This window comes from Salmo trutta, chromosome 8 (genome assembly GCF_901001165.1).
Source record: "Salmo trutta chromosome 8, fSalTru1.1, whole genome shotgun sequence".
Taxonomy (NCBI): domain Eukaryota; kingdom Metazoa; phylum Chordata; class Actinopteri; order Salmoniformes; family Salmonidae; genus Salmo; species Salmo trutta.
This window is the reverse complement of record NC_042964.1, coordinates 20,967,559-20,990,961: the sequence shown is the minus strand read 5'-3', so window position 1 is coordinate 20,990,961 and position 23,403 is coordinate 20,967,559. Positions and strand designations below refer to the sequence as shown.

Genomic DNA, 23,403 nt, shown 5'->3' with positions numbered 1-23,403 from the left:
CGGATGTGACATCCTCGACCTGTAATGAGATTCCCTGTTACTTTGTCCTGCTGAGGGTCAATGCCAACACAAGCCTCTCTAGTGCAATCAGTTAGTGTGTTTGACAATCTATCTAAAGATTGGTGCTTCGACACCACCCATGGATGACATTTTTCAGATTGTAGCGATGTGAAACTTCCTGACTTGTAGTGAGCTTCCATGAGACTTTGGCCTGCTGAGGGTCAATATAATCACTAGTCTCTGTGGCGCAGTTGGTTAGCGCCTTAGGCCGTTAGTTTAAAGGTTGGTGATTTGAGCCCACCCAGAGATGCTATCTTTCCATTTATAGTGATGTGGAAAGACCTTCCTGGATTTACAGTAAGCTCGCTTTTGACCTGCTTTGTTTCCTATTGTCACATGTGATTGGTGTGTTGTTGAACATGAAAGATGACAAGTTCCTATACCTGCTGCTATACTATACCTAAATGTCTGTCAATGGTCTCTGATCTTCTGTTACTCAATAGCTTGATCATTCTGTGGTCTCCATGGAACATATCATTTATTCATATTAATCCGGCAAGTATGACAATGTAAATTATGTCAATCTGGCATGAAAACCCTTAGCATTTAAATGTATCTCGCTTGAAGGACAATGTTGGTCCAGTATGTGTGTGTTTGTGTGAATATGTGTGCCTATACGCCATGAAAGTGACTCGCCATTACATCATTCTTCCGGGGTCAGTCCCCTAATTATTTTGAATGGGCTTGGCGATCATATATTACATTCGTGAAAACGCAGTTGTTTAAGATATATATTTATCAAATTATATTTGTGATTGTGGCTGAATTTACTCCTGCCAGATGCCATTTATATAATGTTGCGCTGACAAACATTGTGCTACATTTTTGCCCTTTTAAGGCCATTCAAAAACCTAACAAACGTTAGAGAACTACAGGGCTACTTCCTTGAAAATGTTGCGGCACTTTCGATGCACGTTGACACAACCATTGGAAGAAAGTGTTGTTGTTTCGTAAACTCCATGTACAGTTGGATGAGATCACGGATGGCCAGCGATCAAGTGTCAGGGTCAGACATACAACAAGTCTCTGTGGCGCAATTGGTTAGCGCGTTAGACTGTTAATCTAAAGGTTGGTGGTTCAAGCCCACCCAGGGATGAGAGTTTTCAGTTTGTTGTGCTCCATGATGCGGATGTGACATCCTGGACCTGTAATGAGATTCCCTGTTACTTTGTCCTGCTGAGGGTCAATGCCAACACAAGCCTCTCTAGTGCAATCAGTTAGTGTGTTTGACAATCTATCTAAAGATTGGTGCTTCGACACCACCCATGGATGACATTTTTCAGATTGTAGCGATGTGAAACTTCCTGACTTGTAGTGAGCTTCCATGAGACTTTGGCCTGCTGAGGGTCAATATAATCACAAGTCTCTGTGGCGCAGTTGGTTAGCGCCTTAGGCCGTTAGTTTAAAGGTTGGTGATTTGAGCCCACCCAGAGATGCTATCTTTCCATTTATAGTGATGTGGAAAGACCTTCCTGGATTTACAGTAAGCTCGCTTTTGACCTGCTTTGTTTCCTATTGTCACATGTGATTGGTGTGTTGTTGAACATGAAAGATGACAAGTTCCTATACCTGCTGCTATACTATACTTAAATGGATGTCAATGGTCTCTGATCTTCTGTTACTCAATAGCTTGATCATTCTGTGGTCTCCATGGAACATATCATTTATTCATATTAATCCGGCAAGTATGACAATGTAAATGATGTCAATCTGGCATGAAAACCCTTAGCATTTAAATGTATCTCGCTTGAAGGACAATGTTGGTCCAGTATGTGTGTGTTTGTGTAAATATGTGTGCCTATACGCCATGAAAGTGACTCGCCATTACATCATTCTTCCGGGGTCAGTCCTCTAATTATTTTGAATGGGCTTGGCGATCATATATTACATTCGTGAAAACGCAGTTGTTTAAGATATATATTTATCAAATTATATTTGTGATTGTGGCTGAATTTACTCCTGCCAGATGCCATTTATATAATGTTGCGCTGACGAACATTGTGCTACATTTTTGCCCTTTTAAGGCCATTCAAAAACCTAACAAACGTTAGAGAACTACAGGGCTACTTCCTTGAAAATGTTGCGGCACTTTCGATGCACGTTGACACAACCATTGGAACAAAGTGTTGTTGTTTCGTAAACTCCATGTACAGTTGGATGAGATCACGGATGGCCAGCGATCAAGTGTCAGGGTCAGACATACAACAAGTCTCTGTGGCGCAATTGGTTAGCGCGTTAGACTGTTAATCTAAAGGTTGGTGTTTCAAGCCCACCCAGGGACGAGAGTTTTCCGTTTGTTGTGCTCCATGATGCGGATGTGACATCCTCGGACCTGTAATGAGATTCCCTGTTACTTTGTCCTGCTGAGGGTCAATGCCAACACAAGCCTCTCTAGTGCAATCAGTTAGTGTGTTTGACAATCTATCTAAAGATTGGTGCTTCGACACCACCCATGGATGACATTTTTCAGATTGTAGCGATGTGAAACTTCCTGACTTGTAGTGAGCTTCCATGAGACTTTGGCCTGCTGAGGGTCAATATAATCACAAGTCTCTGTGGCGCAGTTGGTTAGCGCCTTAGGCCGGTAGTTTAAAGGTTGGTGATTTGAGCCCACCCAGAGATGCTATCTTTCCATTTATAGTGATGTGGAAAGACCTTCCTGGATTTACAGTAAGCTCGCTTTTGACCTGCTTTGTTTCCTATTGTCACATGTGATTGGTGTGTTGTTGAACATGAAAGATGACAAGTTCCTATACCTGCTGCTATACTATACCTAAATGTCTGTCAATGGTCTCTGATCTTCTGTTACTCAATAGCTTGATCATTCTGTGGTCTCCATGGAACATATCATTTATTCATATTAATCCGGCAAGTATGACAATGTAAATTATGTCAATCTGGCATGAAAACCCTTAGCATTTAAATGTATCTCGCTTGAAGGACAATGTTGGTCCAGTATGTGTGTGTTTGTGTAAATATGTGTGCCTATACGCCATGAAAGTGACTCGCCATTACATCATTCTTCTGGGGTCAGTCCCCTAATTATTTTGAATGGGCTTGGCGATCATATATTACATTCGTAAAAACGCAGTTGTTTAAGATATATATTTATCAAATTATATTTGTGATTGTGGCTGAATTTACTCCTGCCAGATGCCATTTATATAATGTTGCGCTGACAAACATTGTGCTACATTTTTGCCCTTTTAAGGCCATTCAAAAACCTAACAAACGTTAGAGAACTACAGGGCTACTTCCTTGAAAATGTTGCGGCACTTTCGATGCACGTTGACACAACCATTGGAAGAAAGTGTTGTTGTTTCGTAAACTCCATGTACAGTTGGATGAGATCACGGATGGCCAGCGATCAAGTGTCAGGGTCAGACATACAACAAGTCTCTGTGGCGCAATTGGTTAGCGCGTTAGACTGTTAATCTAAAGGTTGGTGGTTCAAGCCCACCCAGGGACGAGAGTTTTCAGTTTGTTGTGCTCCATGATGCGGATGTGACATCCTGGACCTGTAATGAGATTCCCTGTTACTTTGTCCTGCTGAGGGTCAATGCCAACACAAGCCTCTCTAGTGCAATCAGTTAGTGTGTTTGACAATCTATCTAAAGATTGGTGCTTCGACACCACCCATGGATGACATTTTTCAGATTGTAGCGATGTGAAACTTCCTGACTTGTAGTGAGCTTCCATGAGACTTTGGCCTGCTGAGGGTCAATATAATCACAAGTCTCTGTGGCGCAGTTGGTTAGCGCCTTAGGCCGTTAGTTTAAAGGTTGGTGATTTGAGCCCACCCAGAGATGCTATCTTTCCATTTATAGTGATGTGGAAAGACCTTCCTGGATTTACAGTAAGCTCGCTTTTGACCTGCTTTGTTTCCTATTGTCACATGTGATTGGTGTGTTGTTGAACATGAAAGATGACAAGTTCCTATACCTGCTGCTATACTATACCTAAATGTCTGTCAATGGTCTCTGATCTTCTGTTACTCAATAGCTTGATCATTCTGTGGTCTCCATGGAACATATCATTTATTCATATTAATCCGGCAAGTATGACAATGTAAATGATGTCAATCTGGCATGAAAACCCTTAGCATTTAAATGTATCTCGCTTGAAGGACAATGTTGGTCCAGTATGTGTGTGTTTGTGTAAATATGTGTGCCTATACGCCATGAAAGTGACTCGCCATTACATCATTCTTCTGGGGTCAGTCCCCTAATTATTTTGAATGGGCTTGGCGATCATATATTACATTCGTAAAAACGCAGTTGTTTAAGATATATATTTATCAAATTATATTTGTGATTGTGGCTGAATTTACTCCTGCCAGATGCCATTTATATAATGTTGCGCTGACGAACATTGTGCTACATTTTTGCCCTTTTAAGGCCATTCAAAAACCTAACAAACGTTAGAGAACTACAGGGCTACTTCCTTGAAAATGTTGCGGCACTTTCGATGCACGTTGACACAACCATTGGAAGAAAGTGTTGTTGTTTCGTAAACTCCATGTACAGTTGGATGAGATCACGGATGGCCAGCGATCAAGTGTCAGGGTCAGACATACAACAAGTCTCTGTGGCGCAATTGGTTAGCGCGTTAGACTGTTAATCTAAAGGTTGGTGGTTCGAGCCCACCCAGGGACGAGAGTTTTCAGTTTGTTGTGCTCCATGATGCGGATGTGACATCCTGGACCTGTAATGAGATTCCCTGTTACTTTGTCCTGCTGAGGGTCAATGCCAACACAAGCCTCTCTAGTGCAATCAGTTAGTGTGTTTGACAATCTATCTAAAGATTGGTGCTTCGACACCACCCATGGATGACATTTTTCAGATTGTAGCGATGTGAAACTTCCTGACTTGTAGTGAGCTTCCATGAGACTTTGGCCTGCTGAGGGGCAATATAATCACAAGTCTCTGTGGCGCAGTTGGTTAGCGCCTTAGGCCGTTAGTTTAAAGGTTGGTGATTTGAGCCCACCCAGAGATGCTATCTTTCCAATTATAGTGATGTGGAAAGACCTTCCTGGATTTACAGTAAGCTTGCTTTTGACCTGCTTTGTTTCCTATTGTCACATGTGATTGGTGTGTTGTTGAACATGAAAGATGAAAAGAACCTATACCAGCTGCTATACTATACTTAAATGGATGTCAATGGTCTCTGATCTTCTGTTACTCAATAGCTTGATCATTCTGTGGTCTCCATGGAACATATCATTTATTCATATTAATCCGGCAAGTATGACAATGTAAATGATGTCAATCTGGCATGAAAACCCTTAGCATTTAAATGTATCTCGCTTGAAGGACAATGTTGGTCCAGTATGTGTGTGTTTGTGTGAATATGTGTGCCTATACGCCATGAAAGTGACTCGCCATTACATCATTCTTCCGGGGTCAGTCCCCTAATTATTTTGAATGGGCTTGGCGATCATATATTACATTCGTAAAAACGCAGTTGTTTAAGATATATATTTATCAAATTATATTTGTGATTGTGGCTGAATTTACTCCTGCCAGATGCCATTTATATAATGTTGCGCTGACAAACATTGTGCTACATTTTTGCCCTTTTAAGGCCATTCAAAAACCTAACAAACGTTAGAGAACTACAGGGCTACTTCCTTGAAAATGTTGCGGCACTTTCGATGCACGTTGACACAACCATTGGAAGAAAGTGTTGTTGTTTCGTAAACTCCATGTACAGTTGGATGAGATCACGGATGGCCAGCGATCAAGTGTCAGGGTCAGACATACAACAAGTCTCTGTGGCGCAATTGGTTAGCGCGTTAGACTGTTAATCTAAAGGTTGGTGGTTCAAGCCCACCCAGGGACGAGTGTTTTCCGTTTGTTGTGCTCCATGATGCGGATGTGACATCCTCGGACCTGTTATGAGGTTCCCTGTTACTTTGTCCTGCTGAGGGTCAATGCCAACACAAGCCTCTCTAGTGCAATCAGTTAGTGTGTTTGACAATCTATCTAAAGATTGGTGCTTCGACACCACCCATGGATGACATTTTTCAGATTGTAGCGATGTGAAACTTCCTGACTTGTAGTGAGCTTCCATGAGACTTTGGCCTGCTGAGGGTCAATATAATCACAAGTCTCTGTGGCGCAGTTGGTTAGCGCCTTAGGCCGTTAGTTTAAAGGTTGGTGATTTGAGCCCACCCAGAGATGCTATCTTTCCATTTATAGTGATGTGGAAAGACCTTCCTGGATTTACAGTAAGCTCGCTTTTGACCTGTTTTGTTTCCTATTGTCACATGTGATTGGTGTGTTGTTGAACATGAAAGATGACAAGAACCTATACCAGCTGCTATACTATACTTAAATGGATGTCAATGGTCTCTGATCTTCTGTTACTCAATAGCTTGATCATTCTGTGGTCTCCATGGAACATATCATTTATTCATATTAATCCGGCAAGTATGACAATGTAAATTATGTCAATCTGGCATGAAAACCCTTAGCATTTAAATGTATCTCGCTTGAAGGACAATGTTGGTCCAGTATGTGTGTGTTTGTGTGAATATGTGTGCCTATACGCCATGAAAGTGACTCGCCATTACATCATTCTTCCGGGGTCAGTCCCCTAATTATTTTGAATGGGCTTGGCGATCATATATTACATTCGTAAAAACGCAGTTGTTTAAGATATATATTTATCAAATTATATTTGTGATTGTGGCTGAATTTACTCCTGCCAGATGCCATTTATATAATGTTGCGCTGACAAACATTGTGCTACATTTTTGCCCTTTTAAGGCCATTCAAAAACCTAACAAACATTCGAGAACTACAGGGCTACTTCCTTGAAAATGTTGCGGCACTTTCGATGCACGTTGACACAACCATTGGAAGCAAAGTGTTGTTGTTTCGTAAACTCCATGTACAGTTGGATGAGATCACGGATGGCCAGCGATCAAGTGTCAGGGTCAGACATACAACAAGTCTCTGTGGCGCAATTGGTTAGCGCGTTAGACTGTTAATCTAAAGGTTGGTGGTTCAAGCCCACCCAGGGACGAGAGTTTTCAGTTTGTTGTGCTCCATGATGCGGATGTGACATCCTGGACCTGTAATGAGATTCCCTGTTACTTTGTCCTGCTGAGGGTCAATGCCAACACAAGCCTCTCTAGTGCAATCAGTTAGTGTGTTTGACAATCTATCTAAAGATTGGTGCTTCGACACCACCCATGGATGACATTTTTCAGATTGTAGCGATGTGAAACTTCCTGAATTGTAGTGAGCTTCCATGAGACTTTGGCCTGCTGAGGGTCAATATAATTACAAGTCTCTGTGGCGCAATTGGTTAGCGCCTTAGGCCGTTAGTTTAAAGGTTGGTGATTTGAGCCCACCCAGAGATGCTATCTTTCCAATTATAGTGATGTGGAAAGACCTTCCTGGATTTACAGTAAGCTCGCTTTTGACCTGCTTTGTTTCCTATTGTCACATGTGATTGGTGTGTTGTTGAACATGAAAGATGACAAGTTCCTATACCTGCTGCTATACCATACCTAAATGGCTGTCAATGGTCTCTGATCATCTGCGCCACAGAGACTTGTGATTATATTGACCCTCAGCAGGCCAAAGTCTCATGGAAGCTCACTTACAAGTCAGGAAGTTTCACATCGCTACAATCTGAAAAATGTCATCCATGGGTGGTGTCGAAGCACCAATCTTTAGATAGATTGTCAAACACGCTAACTGACTGCTCTAGAGAGGCTTGTGTTGGCATTGACCCTCTGCTAATATGCACTGTGAATGTATTTTGTTAATATATCCAATTAACTCAGTTTCATATTATATTTTCATTCTTGAATGTTTATGCTATATAAAGTCTGTAAGTCTTAGTGACATTACGGTGTTTACATTTAAATAAGTCTTACAGTTCTTTCTTGTATTTATGTAATATTTAATGAACCAGGAACTGCCTTGGACATTTTGCTTTACTTCTGAACAGTTGCAACTGATGTTACTTCAACAGTATCGCAACTCCCTTTATGGTGATCGATGGGAAATAAAAACACAACACAAAACTTCATATAGTAATATAGTTTTCCTTTTTTATTTATTCCAAGGTGTGACTTTAACTTTGAAGGATTGTGTGGAAGCAAGCTCTTGTAGCGGGTGATAGAATAGAGGGAAAACAGGAGGAAGGGATAATAGAGAAGACAGAAGAGAAAGAATCCATGCAAAGGGGAGTTACTGGCTCTGGCTTTGTCCTAAATGACACCCTATTCCCTCCGTAGTGCACTTGGCTACTTCGGATCAGGTCAAAACTAGTGCACGACGTAGGGAATTGGGTGTAGATTTGAGAATTGCACACTGTCATTAGAATACCCTTGCTCACTTCACGGCTGACATTCTCAGGTTCTGTTTTAAACACGTCATGTTCCAGGCTAATTACATTGCAAATGGTTGAGTGCCACCTCATCAACTGTGCAGTCAGGCATCAGATTGCTATATCGTATGATGTGGTTAGCTGATATGTTTAACACGTATCCGGGCGTTGGTGAGATCTGGCAGCCGTCTGCGGTGTAGTCAGCCTGGAACGCAGCCATCCTTATTGAACTGGACCACAACCTAAAAGCTTCCTTGCATAGATAGTTAGGCTACACTGGGTCTGAGTCCAAAATGGCACCCTATAACCTATGTAGTGCACTACTTTTGACTAGAGCCTATGGGGAATAGGGTGCCATTTTGGATGAAGCCTGGGCCTAACTTTGTTTCACCATACCTGGACTCAGGGTTCCTGAGTCCATATTCCTTTATCTCCAGAACTTTACCTGATTTCCTCTCTCTCGCACTCTCTCTCACTCTTTTTCACTATTCAACCCCTCTACCTGTCTCTCGCTCCTCTCAAAATGCACAGCAAGCAGACAACCTCAATATGGTTTCATAGGATATTAAATAGTATATGTAAAATATTACATATTATATCATTCTATTGGTGTAGTCATATCCCTGGTACAGATGATGGAGTGATGATAGAGGGATGAGACGGAGGAGAGAGGTGACCGACACGCTTCTTTCTGGCCATAACAGTTATTATACTCCTTTATCTTTGTATCCTCCAATCAAAATGAGCCTTCCTGTCAGCATCCTCACCCTATCCTCCAATCAAAATAATTCTTCCTGTCAGTGTCCTCACCCCTCTAAACAAGTTGATCAGAGATCAGGGGTTAACTACCTTTTACCCACAATTCACTGCTCTCTTCTGATGGCACCCTATACTCTCTGAAATACCAAATTACAACATTATGAAAGCATTTGGACAACATTACACGTTTCTGTGGAAAGAGAGGGGTGTTTGTATGGGGATGGGGAGCTGCTATAAAGGATTTGTGTGTTGGGGGGAGATTCAACCATTCAACATGGACAGCATTTCTACTATAAACAAAGCATGCATCTGCATCAATACACAACCAACCAAACAATATTTCATTGTTGTCTTTTAAACCCTTCCAAATAATAGGAACTGTAATATTATTTGAGGAGGTGAGGTATAGGGCTGGGGGCTCTGCTCAGAAACTCTGCTAGTGTGAAACTATTTTTATTTTGTCCCTCCTTTGTTTTTTCCCCCATGACTCCACTCTGTCCGGTCGATCGTACTGAAAGGCAGTTAATGTGAAACGGATCATCGTGTGACACCAGGTATTCTGGCTCATCAGGCACTTGGTGCAGTACGGATGACAGTATGGACGAGAGAGGGATGAGAGTTAAACATTAGAAATCCAGCCAGACCTTAACAGGACATGGGTCTCGGAGATTTGATCTGAGCAAAGCCTCCCGCTCTCTTTTCCTCTCTGGGCAGTGTGGACAGCACGGGGGTGGATGGAGGGAGGAGTGGGGAAGGGGAAAAGAGGAGAGGAGAAGGGGTATCTAAACCTCTCTCTGTACAGGAGGGAGAGGATGGTGGGAAGAAAGAACAGGAGGAGGAGGAGGAGGAATAGGAGGAGAGGAGTTTTACAAGTCGCTCTCTCCATAGAGGAGAGGGGGAAGATGAAGGGAAGACAAGAGGAGGGGGAAAGGGGGTTTACAAGTCGCTCTCTCCATACAGGAGAGGGGGTTTACAAGTCGCTCTCTCCATAGAGTGCGCTGGAGAAAGAGATGTAGTCGAGGGCTCCGGCTGGGCCGTCGGCTCCAATGTACCTGGTCACAGAGATACATTATATTACCAGAGAGGTCTAATGTACCTGGTCATAGAGATACATTATATTACTAGAGAGATCGAATGTACCTGGTCATCGAGATACATTATATTACTAGAGAGATCTAATGTACCTGGTCATCGAGATACATTATATTACTAGAGAGGTCTAATGTACCTGGTCATAGAGATACATTATATTACTAGAGAGGTCTAATGTACCTGGTCATAGAGATACATTATATTACTAGAGAGGTCTAATGTACCTGGTCATAGAGATACATTATATTACTAGAGAGATCTAATGTACCTGGTCATCGAGATACATTATATTACTAGAGAGATCTAATGTACCTGGTCATAGAGATACATTATATTACTAGAGAGGTCTAATGTACCTGGTCATAGAGATACATTATATTACTAGAGAGATCTAATGTACCTGGTCATCGAGATACATTATATTACTAGAGAGATCTAATGTACCTGGTCATCGAGATACATTATATTACTAGAGTGACCTGTGTCCCTGGTCATAGAGTTACATTATATTACTAGTGGCCTGTGTCCCTGGTCATAGAGATACATTATATTACTAAAGTGGCCTGTGTCATAGCCACACACTTGTATAGGTTACACAGTTGTACACGTGTGAAACCGGACAAATATAAGCACCCCCTATTTGACCTTTGTAATTCTGTGTACCTGGTCATGCGGCTGATGCAGTACTCAGCCTGCTCTGCGGGCAGCTCTCTGCGCAGCTCGTCAACCGTGATGTAGGCCTGGGAGAGAGGAGGTATATATTTATTTCATTTCTATGTATTTATTTAATTGTATTTACCAGGTTGTCCCACAGATGTGAAAATATTTTTCAAGGGAGATCTGGCCAAATTAAAATGTTCTAGCTCACCTTGTCGGAGGCCAGGATCTTAAAGGAAGCCATGACCTGGTCAGCGGTGTCTGTCTCGGCCGTCTCACGGGTCATGAAGTCGATGAAGGCCTGGAAGGTGACCACGCCTGTGTTGTTTGAATCCACCAAGGTCATGATGCGGGCAAACTCCACCTCACCCTATTGGACAACATGTTACAGTAGATTAGAACACCTCACCCTATTGGACAACATGTTACTATAGATTAGAACACCTCACCCTATTGGACAACATGTTACAGTAGATTAGAACACCTCACCCTATTGGACAACATGTTACAGTAGATTAGAACATCTCACACTATTGGACAACATGTTACAGTAGATTAGAACATCTCACCCTATTGGACAACATGTTACAGTAGATTAGAACATCTCACCCTATTGGACAACATGTTACAGTAGATTAGAACATCTCACCCTATTGGACAACACATTAGAGTAGATTATTAGCATATCATTGTTGAGGAGAACATGTTTTTGAAACCTTTAGTATAAAAACGGATGCCATTTATACTATAACTGTATACAACCAGATAGAGCGCCGTCATTTTGTATAAAGGGGACTGAGAAGAAATGAAGGTGAGGTCACTTCCTGTTGGTAGCTAGGCTACTCACCAGATCGTAACCCATGGAGATGAGACAGGCACGGAAGTCGTCGGGGTCCATCATGCCGTTTCTCTTCTGCAAAAGAGAGAGGGAGAACACAAGCATCAGTTTTTATGATTGGACATATGATCAATGAACGATGGAATGATCAACGATTATGTGAACGTAACACGCTGGAGACACTATCCCTCAGTGTGGAGGAACAACTACGGTGGCAAGAAATCACTGACTATTCAAAATTCACACTTACAGTCAGTGTATTCAACTATGGTAGGTAAAAATAATCACATATCACTGTCATTCCAAGTAAAACCTTCTTCAGAATAGCCGCTATCTGTAAAATCTGAGCCAGGAAGTGAAAAGACAAGTGCAAGAAATGCAAGTACAATAATATAGTGATATATAGTGATATTTTTTTTTTACCCTGTCGAAGTGATTGAAGGAGGCTCTGAACTCGTTGAGCTGCTCCTGGCTGATACCCTTGGCGTCGCGGGTCAGAATCTGGTTCTCCACCTCGTTGATGGTGCGGGCGATGGTGGTCAGCAGCTGCTCCCAGCCCACACGGATATGCTGCAGAGGGAGAGAGGGAACGACAGAGCGGAGAGAGACAGATAGAGAAAGCAAGAGAAACAGAGGAGTCATTTTTAGAGTAATTAAGAACGGAATATGTTTCTGAACACTTCTATATTAATGTGGATGCTACCAGGATTACAGATAATCATGAATGAATTGTGAATAATGAGGAGTGAGAAAGTTACAGACGCATAAATATTTTTTTTAAATGCTAACCTTCCCTGTTATTGGTCTATGGTGAGAGGTTAGCATGTTATTACCATTCATTTCTATTGAGCACAACATAATCAGAAACACAACCTAAACAAACGGACGTAATAATTGCGTGCTCGGAATTTGGGACCAAATACTAAACTTTTGACTACTTTAATACACTATAAGTGACACCTTATGACACCTTCAAATGGGGAACTAGATACATAAAGTGCACTAACTTCTAAACGGTAAAACTGATATGTATGAAAATCCCCCCAAATAAAAGGCGACCGACCGTCTGCACTGGCGCCTCATATGAAACATTTTATCTCAAATCCAATATGCTGGAGTATAGAGCCAAATGAAACGTTTTAGCTTCACTGTCCAAATAGGGGAGTATATGATACTTAACCTAAGTCTAGGATATAAGATACTTTACTTCCATGGTGTAGATGTGTGTTTGTTGTGTAGTTGTGTGTTGTGTAGTTAGTGTTTGTTGTGTAGTTATGTGTTGTGCAGTTGTGTTTTTTGTAGTTGTGTGTTGTCCAGTTGTGAGTTGTATTACCTCCATGGTGTAGTTGGTGTGTTTGTTGTGTAGTTGTGTGTTGTGTAGTTAGTGTTTGTTGTGTAGTTGTGTGTTGTCCAGTTGTGAGTTGTATTACCTCCATAGTGTAGTTGGTGTGTTTGTTGTGTAGTTGTGTGTTTTCCAGTTGTGAGTTGTATTACCTCCATGGTGTAGTTGTGTGTTTGTTGTGTAGTTGTGTGTTGTGTAGTTAGTGTTTGTTGTGTAGTTGTGTGTTGTCCAGTTGTGAGTTGTATTACCTCCATAGTGTAGTTGTGTGTTTGTTGTGTAGTTGTGTGTTGTGTAGTTAGTGTTTGTTGTGTAGTTGTGTGTTGTCCAGTTGTGAGTTGTATTACCTCCATGGTGTAGTTGTGTGTTTGTTGTGTAGTTGTGTGTTGTGTAGTTAGTGTTTGTTGTGTAGTTGTGTGTTGTCCAGTTGTGAGTTGTATTACCTCCATGGTGTAGTTGGTGTGTTTGTTGTCAAAGATGAGGGACTCCTGGCTGAGCTGGTGGTCTCCCTCCAGTTTGTCGATGTTACACTTGTAGTTGATAATGTTTTGTTCATACTGCTTGAGATTGTTCATCTGTTCCTCTAGAGAACCGGCGATGTCCACAGACACATGACCAATCTCCTGTAGAGGGAGAGGGGGAGAGAGAGGGGGAGAAAAAGGAGGTAGTAAGAACTGAGAAGTGTGAATGGATGACAGTTCATGCTTCCGTATTCATAAAGCGTCAAAGAGTGCTGATCTAGGATCAGGTATAGAATGTAGGATTAGGTCCATTAATTATAATCTAAAAGGCAAAAGTGATCCTAGATTAGCTCTCCTACTCTGACCCATAAGTGTAGGCACAGTAGATGTTGCGAACCTCTGCGTGTTTGGGGTTCGGAGACCCTGTAGCAGCTTAGCCTGGGTACCAGTCTGTTTGTGCTAGCATTTCACTTCTTGCCATACCAAACATGGCATAATGACATAGGAGTACAATGAGCGGAATGAGGATTTCACAAAAGAGGATTTCAAACTCGTAGGACCGTGTAGCTCTAGCTCAGTGGTCACCAACCAGTCGAACACAACGATAAAGCCTTGCATTCCTATTATTTGTATTTGTTTCGTGCTGTTGTCTGTAGGTGCACTTCATTCAGCAGCCCTAGCACCGGGAAGACAAAGTGTTCCCATTTTATGTATCTGAAGGTAGAACCCGGCAGGCCCAGAGATCAAATCAAGTGCACCTACAGGCCTACATCTGGCCAATCAGATAGCTCAGATCACCCGTGTCTGCACAGTTTCCTAAGTTGTTATTCGGCACCGTCAACAGTTCTGTTCAACACTTCCATAAGCCATAAAATGCACATTCTCCCTACTTCCACTCATGCTACAACCAGCACTGCAGCTGCAACGAATGAGAACCGCAAAGTGTTCAGCTAAGCTTGCGTTGTTATAATTAGCGGCTTTTGTCTTTTCTAATATCGAGGAATATTTCACTTTCTCTGGTCATAGGAGTAGCAACATGAATTGGCGCACGAGGCAGAAATAATGCAGTGCGACTTGAGTTTCGCCATCAGCTGGAAGACTGTGTCCCCTCTTCTCAGCGGAGGGAGAGCTGAGGGACGGATGAGTCCAGTAAAAAAAAAAATATATATTATTATTATCCTCAATTAGCTGTGCCTCACCAGTAATACAACAAATTATATATGACGAGTGTGATCATATACCTACATTTTACATTTCAAAATGGTCTGAGAAAAACAACATTGGCAGGGTAATTCCGGCATAGCCAATCTGCAGTGATAATGTTTTGGGCCCGTAGCCTACTGCACAAACGTCATTGCTACAGAACTGTTTTTAATTGGTTAATGTTGCATAGGCTTATGTTTTTTAATTCATGTAATTTTTTTTATCTGAGCGGTAGATCTCCGCTTGAATTTTGACTCAGAAAGTGATCTTGACTCAGAAAAGGTTGGTGACCACTGCTCTAGCTGAAGTAACTGTACCTCCATCTTGGTCTGGATCCAGGGTCCGATGATGTTGGCCTGGGCAGCGAACTGGCGCCTCAGCCTCTCGTTAGCCTGCTGCCTGGCCACCTCCTCCTGCAGCATCTGGTCCCTGAGAGGAACAAGGTGCTTCACCTATGGAGGGAGACGGGGACATTGGTCGTCAACACACTGGTAGAGATGACGTTGCGTTACTCTGTTACTCGAGAGCAGAGCCCTATACTACGTACCGGATTTGAGGAGTTCGTGAGGTAACTTTGGTCAACCTTGAGTTCAAACTCAGATAACCAGTACCACGAAAGTGGCTCACCTTTTTTTGCCAGGTACATTTCTATGGCGACGAATCCTTCAGAACTAATCTGCTCCGGGGCAGACTAACTCAGAGCTAACCGTGTCTGAGCCGTGAGATGAGGACCAATTAAATCAAATTCCCTCCCTCTCGCAAAGATTGTGTCATCATCCCCTTCATTTGAGGAAGACGACTGATTAAATATTTGATTAATGAAATGTATTTTTGTGTTCAAAAATTGTAATGTCAAAATACCGATCACGTTACACATTTCGTAATGGTAGAATGCATTTGAAACTTCACGCAGCGTAAAACTTTTGTATGACTTATTTTTTCAATAGGAGAGGGATAAAAGGTGCTTGTTCATTAATAAACACACCAAAGACGACCAAAGTTGTCAAATAAAAACGGCACTTCTAAAAGCCTATTTCACACCATAACCTGCTGAATTTGCAAGATAACTTTTCTTTCAATTTGATTTCGGCCCAAATGAAAATGTGTCACCGACTTGCCCATGGATTGATGTTTCAGCATTGTCTCAATGAAGTCAGTTACAACTTGGGTTGGAGCGAAATACCTACATGGGGGTACAAGGAGCTCTCCAGGAACAGGGTCGGAAAGCCCTGCTCTAGGGTGTAACCCTTTGACATTAAGCAACTTACAACTAGAGCGTGTAAGAAGAAATACAAACTACAGAAAAAATGATTGTCCCGGGAAATGTGTCTCTTGACTACAATCTAGAGTGTAGAAACCTAGCCAGGGAAGGGAATACAATTAAATAGAAAACCAGTTCAGCTTCTCTGTTGGCTTCCCAGAGTGTGCTGTACTCACCGCCTCCCATTTGTTAGTGATATCCTGGGGGGAGAGGTTGGTGTAGGGGTTGACTCCTGACAGCTTGATGCCGTAAGTCTGAGCGATCTTCACAATCTCGCTCTGGATGCCCATGGTGGCCATGCGTTCCTTATCAGCCTCTGGTAGGGTGGCCTTGAACTGGTCATGGGCTGTAATCAGAGACTGGAGAGGAGAGGAGGAGGAGTGAGAATGGAGGGATACAGTGGGAAGGAGCGATAGAGAGAGAGAGAGAGGATCAAAGGGTGTGGTGTGTGTCACATAACGAGGAGGGTGGGAAATAAGGAGTGAGAATGGAGTGATATGGGAAATAACGAGAGAGAGAGCGAGGGAACGCAGAGAGAAACGAGAGTCCATCAGACCGTTAATGTTACGTATTGTACACACACACACGCTCACACACATTCACACGTACATGGATCTCCTCGGTGCTGTGGACAATGAACATGTCCTGCAGATCCTCCATGGCTCCGTCCATCCAGTTGTTGAAGGGCGCCGCCCTCTTGGCGAACTCCAGGTACAGCTGGTCAATGGTCTCCCATAGTTTCTCCACGCGCTAGGAAAGACCAGGACAAGATGTAACATCCATATACTGTATGAAGCCATCCCTGCTAAGTAGTCACAGTAACATATGTAATGGCTTGATATGACCACCACTAGTTGTTATTGGAAGGGACAGGAGTTTTTCCAGAGACAGGTGACCTGGTCAGGAACATCTCCTGGCTCGTGGTGGATCAGTTGGTAAGAGGTTGTGTGCTCAGTTCCTGCAGGGATCACATTCTCCAACCAAAAGCGTCTGCTTAAGTGGCGTATACAATATGATTATATTAGGTATCTGTTGTACGTGCGTAGTTCAGTACCTCCAGGGAGTCCCTCCTCTTCTGCGTCAGCGTACCCAGGTTGTCCCACTGGTCACAGATGCCCTGGCAGCGGGCGTTCACAGAGGACGCGTCATGGTAGTCCAGCTCACTGAGAGAGAGAGAAACAGGCAAACACACTGATCGGTATCACGTCTTCTATTACACACTGTACGTCAATCCCTTTTTTCGTAGAACTTCACTACGTTTATCCTTTCTACCGCCACTCCCTCCTTCCACCGGTCCTCCACACCTCCCTCTCATCATCCCTCCCTCCATCCCTCCTTACTTGAGCTCCTGTGCGATGGCAGCGATCTGCTCCACTCTGTCCTGGTGGGCGGCCAGGTCAGACTCAAAGGCCTCGTGTTTCCTCATCAGAGCCCTGATCTCCATCAGAGAGGCCGATTCGTAGTCCTTCATGGACAGCAGCTCTTCTTTACCTGGGGGAGAGACACAGTTAATACTCAGTCGTTATCGCTCTCTCTCTCCCTTCCCCCTTCTATCCCTCTATCCCCTTTACCTCTCCTCTCCGTTATATCTCTCTAACCCCATCCACCCATGAGTGCTGTGGCACATGACGTCTGAGGGTTGAAAGTTGATGTACTGTAGGGGCTTGACTCAATAAAGTGGATTTTACAATTCAAAATTGATATCCCCTTTACCGCGCCTCTCGCCCCTCTCTCTCTACCCCCCCCTTCCTCCCCTCTCTCTCTCAACACCCCTCCCCTCTCTCACCCGCTCTGTTATTACCTGAGGTCCAGGACTGGTGCAGAGAACACTTCTGCTTGAACTTCTCAGCCAGGTGGTCCAGTCTCTCCAGACGTCTGATCTCAGTAAGAAGCCACTCCTCATATCCCTTCTCCACCTGCTCCAGACCCTTCCATGCATTGGCTATGTCCTGGGTGAGGAGAGAGATGGAGATGTGATATAACATGGGTAGTATTATAGATGGAAGCCAGTTAGTTGGTTGACTATTCTGGGTATTGTAATGTTGGTGGAACAGTCAGATATCCAGGAGGTTATTCTCAAAACTCTTTCGAACCACCACAGTAAATTAGCTGTGGTTTTAATGAAGAACCCGGGGTATGAAGTCGAGAGGGCTGCCAGGACAGTGTCACTCCCTGAGACGTGGTGTGTGTGTGACGTCACCTACCGAGACCATCTTTCCCTCGGAGGGCATGAAGGCGGGCCGGTTGCTCAGCCTCAGCTTGGTCTGCAGGGTGTTGAAGTTGATCTCCAGCTGACACTTCTCCTGGACGCGGGGCGGCTTGTGGATGCGGCGGTAGTCCCTGAAGTCCTCCAGCTTCTGCTGCATGGCCCTCATCTGCTGCTCCGCCATGCGGTTCTCCAGCCACGGGATGGTCTTGCGGATCCACTCTAGCAACTAGGGAGAGGTAAGAGGTCAGGGGTTAGAGGTCAGGGGGAGAAGAGTTGGTTGGGTGGTTACTTCAATTAAAAAAACACACAGGTCCCGTTCAGGGCCAGTTTCCCAAACACAAAAAGCATGCTCAATGGAGAATCTCCAATGAAATTGCTTTTTAGTCCAGGACTAGGTTTAATCTGTGTCCAGGAAACTGCCCCATACAGTATATAACCTCTCATACATCATTGCATTAGCGCAATGGCTAGAAGTCTACAGGAACAGTTAGCAGGCTAGTATGATATCCCTTTAACACTCACCTCACTGGCCAGCTTCTCATACTCCTCCATGAGTTTCTCATTCTCCTGGTTCACAGCCAGCACTTTACAGATCCTGTTAGCTGCTGTCTCAGCCTGGGTGAGTAAGAGAGAGAGGGGGGAGAGAGAGAGAAAGAGAGAGGAGCGAGGGGAGAGAGACAAAACAAAAGTGAGCGAGAGAAAGAGAGAGAGATATTAACAACAAACGTTAAGACAGAGACAGTGGACCTTAGAAAGATGGCCGACTTGTATTGTTTTCCATTGCATTGTATTCAATGTTTTTGCGGCAGTGTGGAGCAGAGACAGTGGAGGGAGTGAGTTACCTGCTCAGCCCCAGCGAAGGCGTGGTAGAAGCAGGACACATAGGTCATGATGGCCTTCTCATCAGGCTTGGGGGTGTTCACAATGTCTGAGGGAGAGACCAGGGAGGTGTGCTCAGGGACAATACAACCCCAGTGAAATCACTGGAGAGAGTCGTCAGAGACGAACGGTAGGGTTGTAAAATTGCCTGGTTTTACAGAAATCCTGATTGAAAAAAATATGGACTCACCTTCAGCGTCGAGCATCTTGGGGATGTCCAGGTACTTCTCAGCCACCTCGAAGGCAGTGTTGAGGTTACCGATGGGGTCATCCTGTTAGGGACACACAGACAGAGAAAGAGATTTACATGAACACATAGAGAGAAGACACAGGCCAAGGGTTGTGGGTTCAATTCCCACCAATACAAAACATGTATGCACGCATGACTGTAAGTCGCTTTGGATAAAAACGTCCGCTAAGTGGCATATATTATTATTTTTTAAATATATATATATAATTTATACAACAGAGTTCTAGAGAGAAAAAAGAGGAAATAGAGGTATAGAGAAATGAAAGAAAATAGTAAGGGGCTACGACAGGTGTTGACCCTTGTGGACTCTAAGAGGGGATGGGGGATGAGAGGAGAGTGAAGGGAGGAGGGGGGGCACCTTTCTCAGTTTGGAGTAGTCAATGAGGTCAGGTCTGTGTCTGTGGATGAGGGCACACAGTGCCAGGCCATCCTTCCAACTGAATCGGTCACCCACGGGAGAGGAGAGGAGAGGAGAGTAGAGGAGAGGAGAGGAGAGGATGATACAAAGATAGGAGGAAAAACATTAGGATTATGAAGAGAAAGTAAAAGAGAAAGAAAGTTAAGAGAAAGTAAAATAATAAAGTAAATAATACCACAAACAATCCCAAAAGAAAGAGAGATGTAGCCTGGTCACCAGTCTGTTTCTGGTCTCTTGCCAACTCCTTATGGAATTGTCATGCCAAATGTGACAGTGAGTGACAAGGAGTTGGCATGATAGCACAAACAGACAGGCACTCAGGCTAAGAGAGGTGCGAGCAACAGCCATAACTATGAATTAGAGTTCCCAATTCATCTCTTCTCAACATGACTGTGAATCCGCATGCAGAATGGATGTAGTTTCCCATCCTGGCCACAGGGTGGCGCGCTGTGCACACCTGATGTGGAAGTTCTGCACGTTAACGTTCCTGTAGGGGGCAGTCTTCCTCTGGCACCACAGAAGAAGACCCTCCTTAGCAGAGGTCTCTACACAGGGAGGAGGCGGGGGGAGAGGGGGGGGGCAGAGAGGAGGCAGGGGAACGGCAGTGTTATCCTAAAGGACTAGGCTAAATATGCTCCAATAACCCTGCGGTGTTAAGGTGCCGAGCTTAGTGTGTGTGTGTGTGTGTGTGTGTGTGTGTGTGTGTGTGTGTGTGTGTGTGTGTGTGTGTGTGTGTGTGTGTGTGTGTGTGTGTGTGTGTGTGTGCCACGGAGGCTTGAGTAATATGAATGTGTTAACGGTAACTCATATTGAACTGACTGCCTACTGTGTCAAATGTATCATGGTTGTTTTGAGTGTGGCAGATGCAGAGCCTGTCTAAACAGTGATCCTACGACACGTTTGCGACTACGGCCGTTAATTCTATTCATGTGTTAACGCTTTAATGGCAGGCGTATGTATAGCGTTGTATAGTGACTGATAATGTATAGACAGTGTTGCTGGGAGTCCGATAGCCGGGTAAGTAGGTCGAATTTGTGACTTAATGCATGTACAGTTCGAATGTGTTTATGGCGGGTGAAACCCGAGGGGAAATGCAGAAGAACAACGTTGTAAACGTGAAACATAAGATGAACTCTTCGCTCGTGTCATATCCAAGAGCGAAGAGGGAACTTTTTCCAATTCCACCCCTGCGCGCACACACACACACACACACACACTGACCCTCCACGGAGATGTCCTGAATGGCGAAACGCAGGATGATGGTCCAGATCATTCCCAGGGTCATCTTCGTATTACCGTCGACGATCTCTGCAAGCCAATCACAGAGTTCGGTCAGAAACCATGGCAACATGGAGCACATGCCAAAACTCAGTCTATGCTGGCTTGCTGAGAGTTGTCTCAGATATAATACCTCACTCTATCTTTCAACAAGTATCTAAAGTTACAGTATTTTACTTGAGTAGCTCTATTTATTTATTTTTACCTTTATTTAACTAGGCAAGTCAGTTAAGAACACATTCTTATTTTCAATGACGGCCTAGGAACAGTGGGTTAACTGCCTTGTTCAGGGGCAGAACGACAGATTTTTACCTTGTCAGCTCGGGGATTCAATCCAGCAACCTTTCGGTTACTAGTCCAACGCTCTAACCAATAGGCTACCTGCCGCCCCTCTAAGTCAGAACCATTTTGTAAAATGGGACTCTAGAACTACAAATAAAGAATAATCACAATGTTACGGTTTTTTGAACCTGTATAACAACATATTGGCAAACAACAAGGACAACAGAACCAAAATCTCACCCTCAGCGCCGATGGACACCAGCTTGACTCCCTTGCTGCAGATGAAATCCAGGGCCTTGTTCACGTTTGCAATCTTGTGGAAACGCATCTTGCCTTTGTCGGGTTTGGGCAGTCTCTCACCTGTATACAATAAAAACATTCCCTTTAGTCTCCTCTCCGCAACACAAAATGATTGGTGAAATTTTACTCAATCAAGAAAGTTCTGTGCCATTCTCCATTCATTTCAGCTCAGATGCTGCTGTATTTGACCGCATACCATCGGATTTGAGTGTCCTTTTCCACTAACATATGCTGTAGATGGAGAGGTAAACCTTTCTGATGTAACAGTATGTAAGAGTGACTTAGCGGTGACTTAACACCGACTTAGCGGTGACTTAAAGCGACTTAAGAGTCGGGCCCACCTGAGATGACCTCCAGCAGCAGCATGAGTTTGAGGCCATTCCTGAAGTCGTCCTCGATGTTCTCGATCTGTGTCCCTGCCTTCCTCAAGTGGGAGTTACACCAGGCTGTGAAAGTCTGGGAGAGAATCGGGTTGAAATAGGGGGAGAAATAGATAAAAAGAGAGAGAGAGAGAGAGAGAGAGAAGGGGAGACAAAGGGAGGAGGGAAAAAAATGGGATTAGAGTTGGCAATAAATAAGTGAATCTTCTCCCTCAAACATACAGAAAGAGACTGAGCCTCACTGACAATGACCGGACGAGACCAACAGACCCCAAATGGAACCCTGGGCCCACACCGATAAACAACCCCTTAGTAAACGGAAATAAACAAACATAAACAGACAAATGCTCTAATCTAAAGTGAAGCCTGAAGCAGTTTGCTTTCTCCCGGCCGCTCTGACAGGCCCACAGTGCTTGGCAATGCCCCATTACATCTTTAACCTTGTTAGAGCATCACGACGCTTCTCTGTGTGTCTGTCGGCTAGCACACCCATCCTGACCTCAGATAGTCATTATTCTGCCTTGACAGCTTTGAATGATTGATTGATTGATCGATTGATCTGATTCAAGGACAAGGGAGGTGTTGTGTCATTTCAATACGAGGTTGAGGTTTGTGTGTGTGTGTGTGTGTGTGTGTGTGTGTGTGTGTGTGTGTGTGTGTGTGTGTGTGTGTGTGTGTGTGTGTGTGTGTGTGTGTGTGTGTGTGTGTGTGTGTGTAGGTGGGGCGTAGAAGGTCACAGCAAACATAGGCGTCTGTCCGCTGTGAGGGGTTGGAGAAAACAAATACCTGCAGAAGCGTAACAACTGACTACAGAGGAGTGTAGAGAGAGAGGGAGAGAGACAGAGAACGATTACATTAATCAGTAATGAAGAGAGAAGACAAAGTCACAGGTCAGAGTTCTCCATTAACACAGTCGCTCTGTGTGTGGATGTGTGTGTGATTGTGATTCTGTGTGGGTGGGCACTAGGCAGAGCTGGGAGCCATTTAGCTATGACAGAGAGGGAGAGAGAGCTAGAGGAAGAAAGACACCGAGAGAAAAAAAAGAGAAAGTGCGTGAGAGAAAGAACTCTTGAGAGAGCGATAAAGAGTGCTTAAGAGAGGGTGGTGAGAGAAATAGAGAGAAAGAGAGAGGGCGAGAGAAAGAAAGAAAGAGAACGAGAGAAAACGAGCTAGGGCGCGAGACGGTGGGGGCAAGAGAGAGACAGTGCTTGCCAGGGAGCGAAGGAAGGGAGGAAGGCAGAACAGACAGACAGCCAGAGGGAGGGAGGCAGGAAAGCACTGACCTGTGTCCAAAATTACCTCCTACTCCCTGGATAGTGCACAACTGTTGACCAGATGGGTCCTGGTCAAAAGTAGTGCACTATATAGGGAACAGGGTGACATTTGGGATG

At 44.0% G+C, this 23,403-nt stretch overlaps 1 protein-coding gene and 6 non-coding genes across 7 annotated transcripts in view; 6 read left to right on the top strand and 1 right to left on the bottom strand.

Annotated features, from left to right (window-relative positions):
• Nucleotides 1–1,082: 1,082 nt before the first annotated feature.
• Nucleotides 1,083–1,156, top strand: trnan-guu (transfer RNA asparagine (anticodon GUU)). Its single transcript has one exon. It is a non-coding gene; the product is annotated as a tRNA-Asn (tRNA).
• Nucleotides 1,157–2,268: 1,112 nt separating this feature from the next.
• On the top strand, nucleotides 2,269–2,342 carry trnan-guu (transfer RNA asparagine (anticodon GUU)). The gene has a single exon. It is a non-coding gene; the product is annotated as a tRNA-Asn (tRNA).
• Nucleotides 2,343–3,455: 1,113 nt separating this feature from the next.
• trnan-guu (transfer RNA asparagine (anticodon GUU)) lies at nucleotides 3,456–3,529 on the top strand. Its single transcript has one exon. It is a non-coding gene; the product is annotated as a tRNA-Asn (tRNA).
• A 1,112-nt stretch (nucleotides 3,530–4,641) lies between these two features.
• On the top strand, nucleotides 4,642–4,715 carry trnan-guu (transfer RNA asparagine (anticodon GUU)). Its single transcript has one exon. It is a non-coding gene; the product is annotated as a tRNA-Asn (tRNA).
• A 1,112-nt stretch (nucleotides 4,716–5,827) lies between these two features.
• trnan-guu (transfer RNA asparagine (anticodon GUU)) lies at nucleotides 5,828–5,901 on the top strand. The gene has a single exon. It is a non-coding gene; the product is annotated as a tRNA-Asn (tRNA).
• A 1,114-nt stretch (nucleotides 5,902–7,015) lies between these two features.
• trnan-guu (transfer RNA asparagine (anticodon GUU)) lies at nucleotides 7,016–7,089 on the top strand. The gene has a single exon. It is a non-coding gene; the product is annotated as a tRNA-Asn (tRNA).
• A 1,013-nt stretch (nucleotides 7,090–8,102) lies between these two features.
• Nucleotides 8,103–23,403, bottom strand: part of LOC115198453 (alpha-actinin-3) — a 34,691-nt gene continuing 19,390 nt past the window's right edge. The window contains exons 2-22 of the mRNA XM_029760397.1: nucleotides 21,974–22,088; nucleotides 21,573–21,692; nucleotides 20,994–21,080; nucleotides 20,230–20,317; nucleotides 19,713–19,791; nucleotides 19,295–19,376; nucleotides 19,068–19,153; nucleotides 18,748–18,840; nucleotides 18,221–18,451; nucleotides 17,818–17,965; nucleotides 17,357–17,507; nucleotides 17,071–17,179; nucleotides 16,626–16,766; nucleotides 16,193–16,375; nucleotides 15,073–15,207; nucleotides 13,535–13,714; nucleotides 12,176–12,322; nucleotides 11,762–11,827; nucleotides 11,126–11,284; nucleotides 10,921–10,997; nucleotides 8,103–10,217 (exon numbers count right to left, since the gene is read on the bottom strand). Of these exons, the coding sequence (XP_029616257.1) occupies nucleotides 10,136–10,217; nucleotides 10,921–10,997; nucleotides 11,126–11,284; nucleotides 11,762–11,827; nucleotides 12,176–12,322; nucleotides 13,535–13,714; nucleotides 15,073–15,207; nucleotides 16,193–16,375; nucleotides 16,626–16,766; nucleotides 17,071–17,179; nucleotides 17,357–17,507; nucleotides 17,818–17,965; nucleotides 18,221–18,451; nucleotides 18,748–18,840; nucleotides 19,068–19,153; nucleotides 19,295–19,376; nucleotides 19,713–19,791; nucleotides 20,230–20,317; nucleotides 20,994–21,080; nucleotides 21,573–21,692; nucleotides 21,974–22,088 (2,559 nt within the window). The 3' untranslated portion in view covers nucleotides 8,103–10,135. The remainder of the gene's footprint in view (nucleotides 10,218–10,920; nucleotides 10,998–11,125; nucleotides 11,285–11,761; nucleotides 11,828–12,175; nucleotides 12,323–13,534; nucleotides 13,715–15,072; nucleotides 15,208–16,192; nucleotides 16,376–16,625; nucleotides 16,767–17,070; nucleotides 17,180–17,356; nucleotides 17,508–17,817; nucleotides 17,966–18,220; nucleotides 18,452–18,747; nucleotides 18,841–19,067; nucleotides 19,154–19,294; nucleotides 19,377–19,712; nucleotides 19,792–20,229; nucleotides 20,318–20,993; nucleotides 21,081–21,572; nucleotides 21,693–21,973; nucleotides 22,089–23,403) is intronic.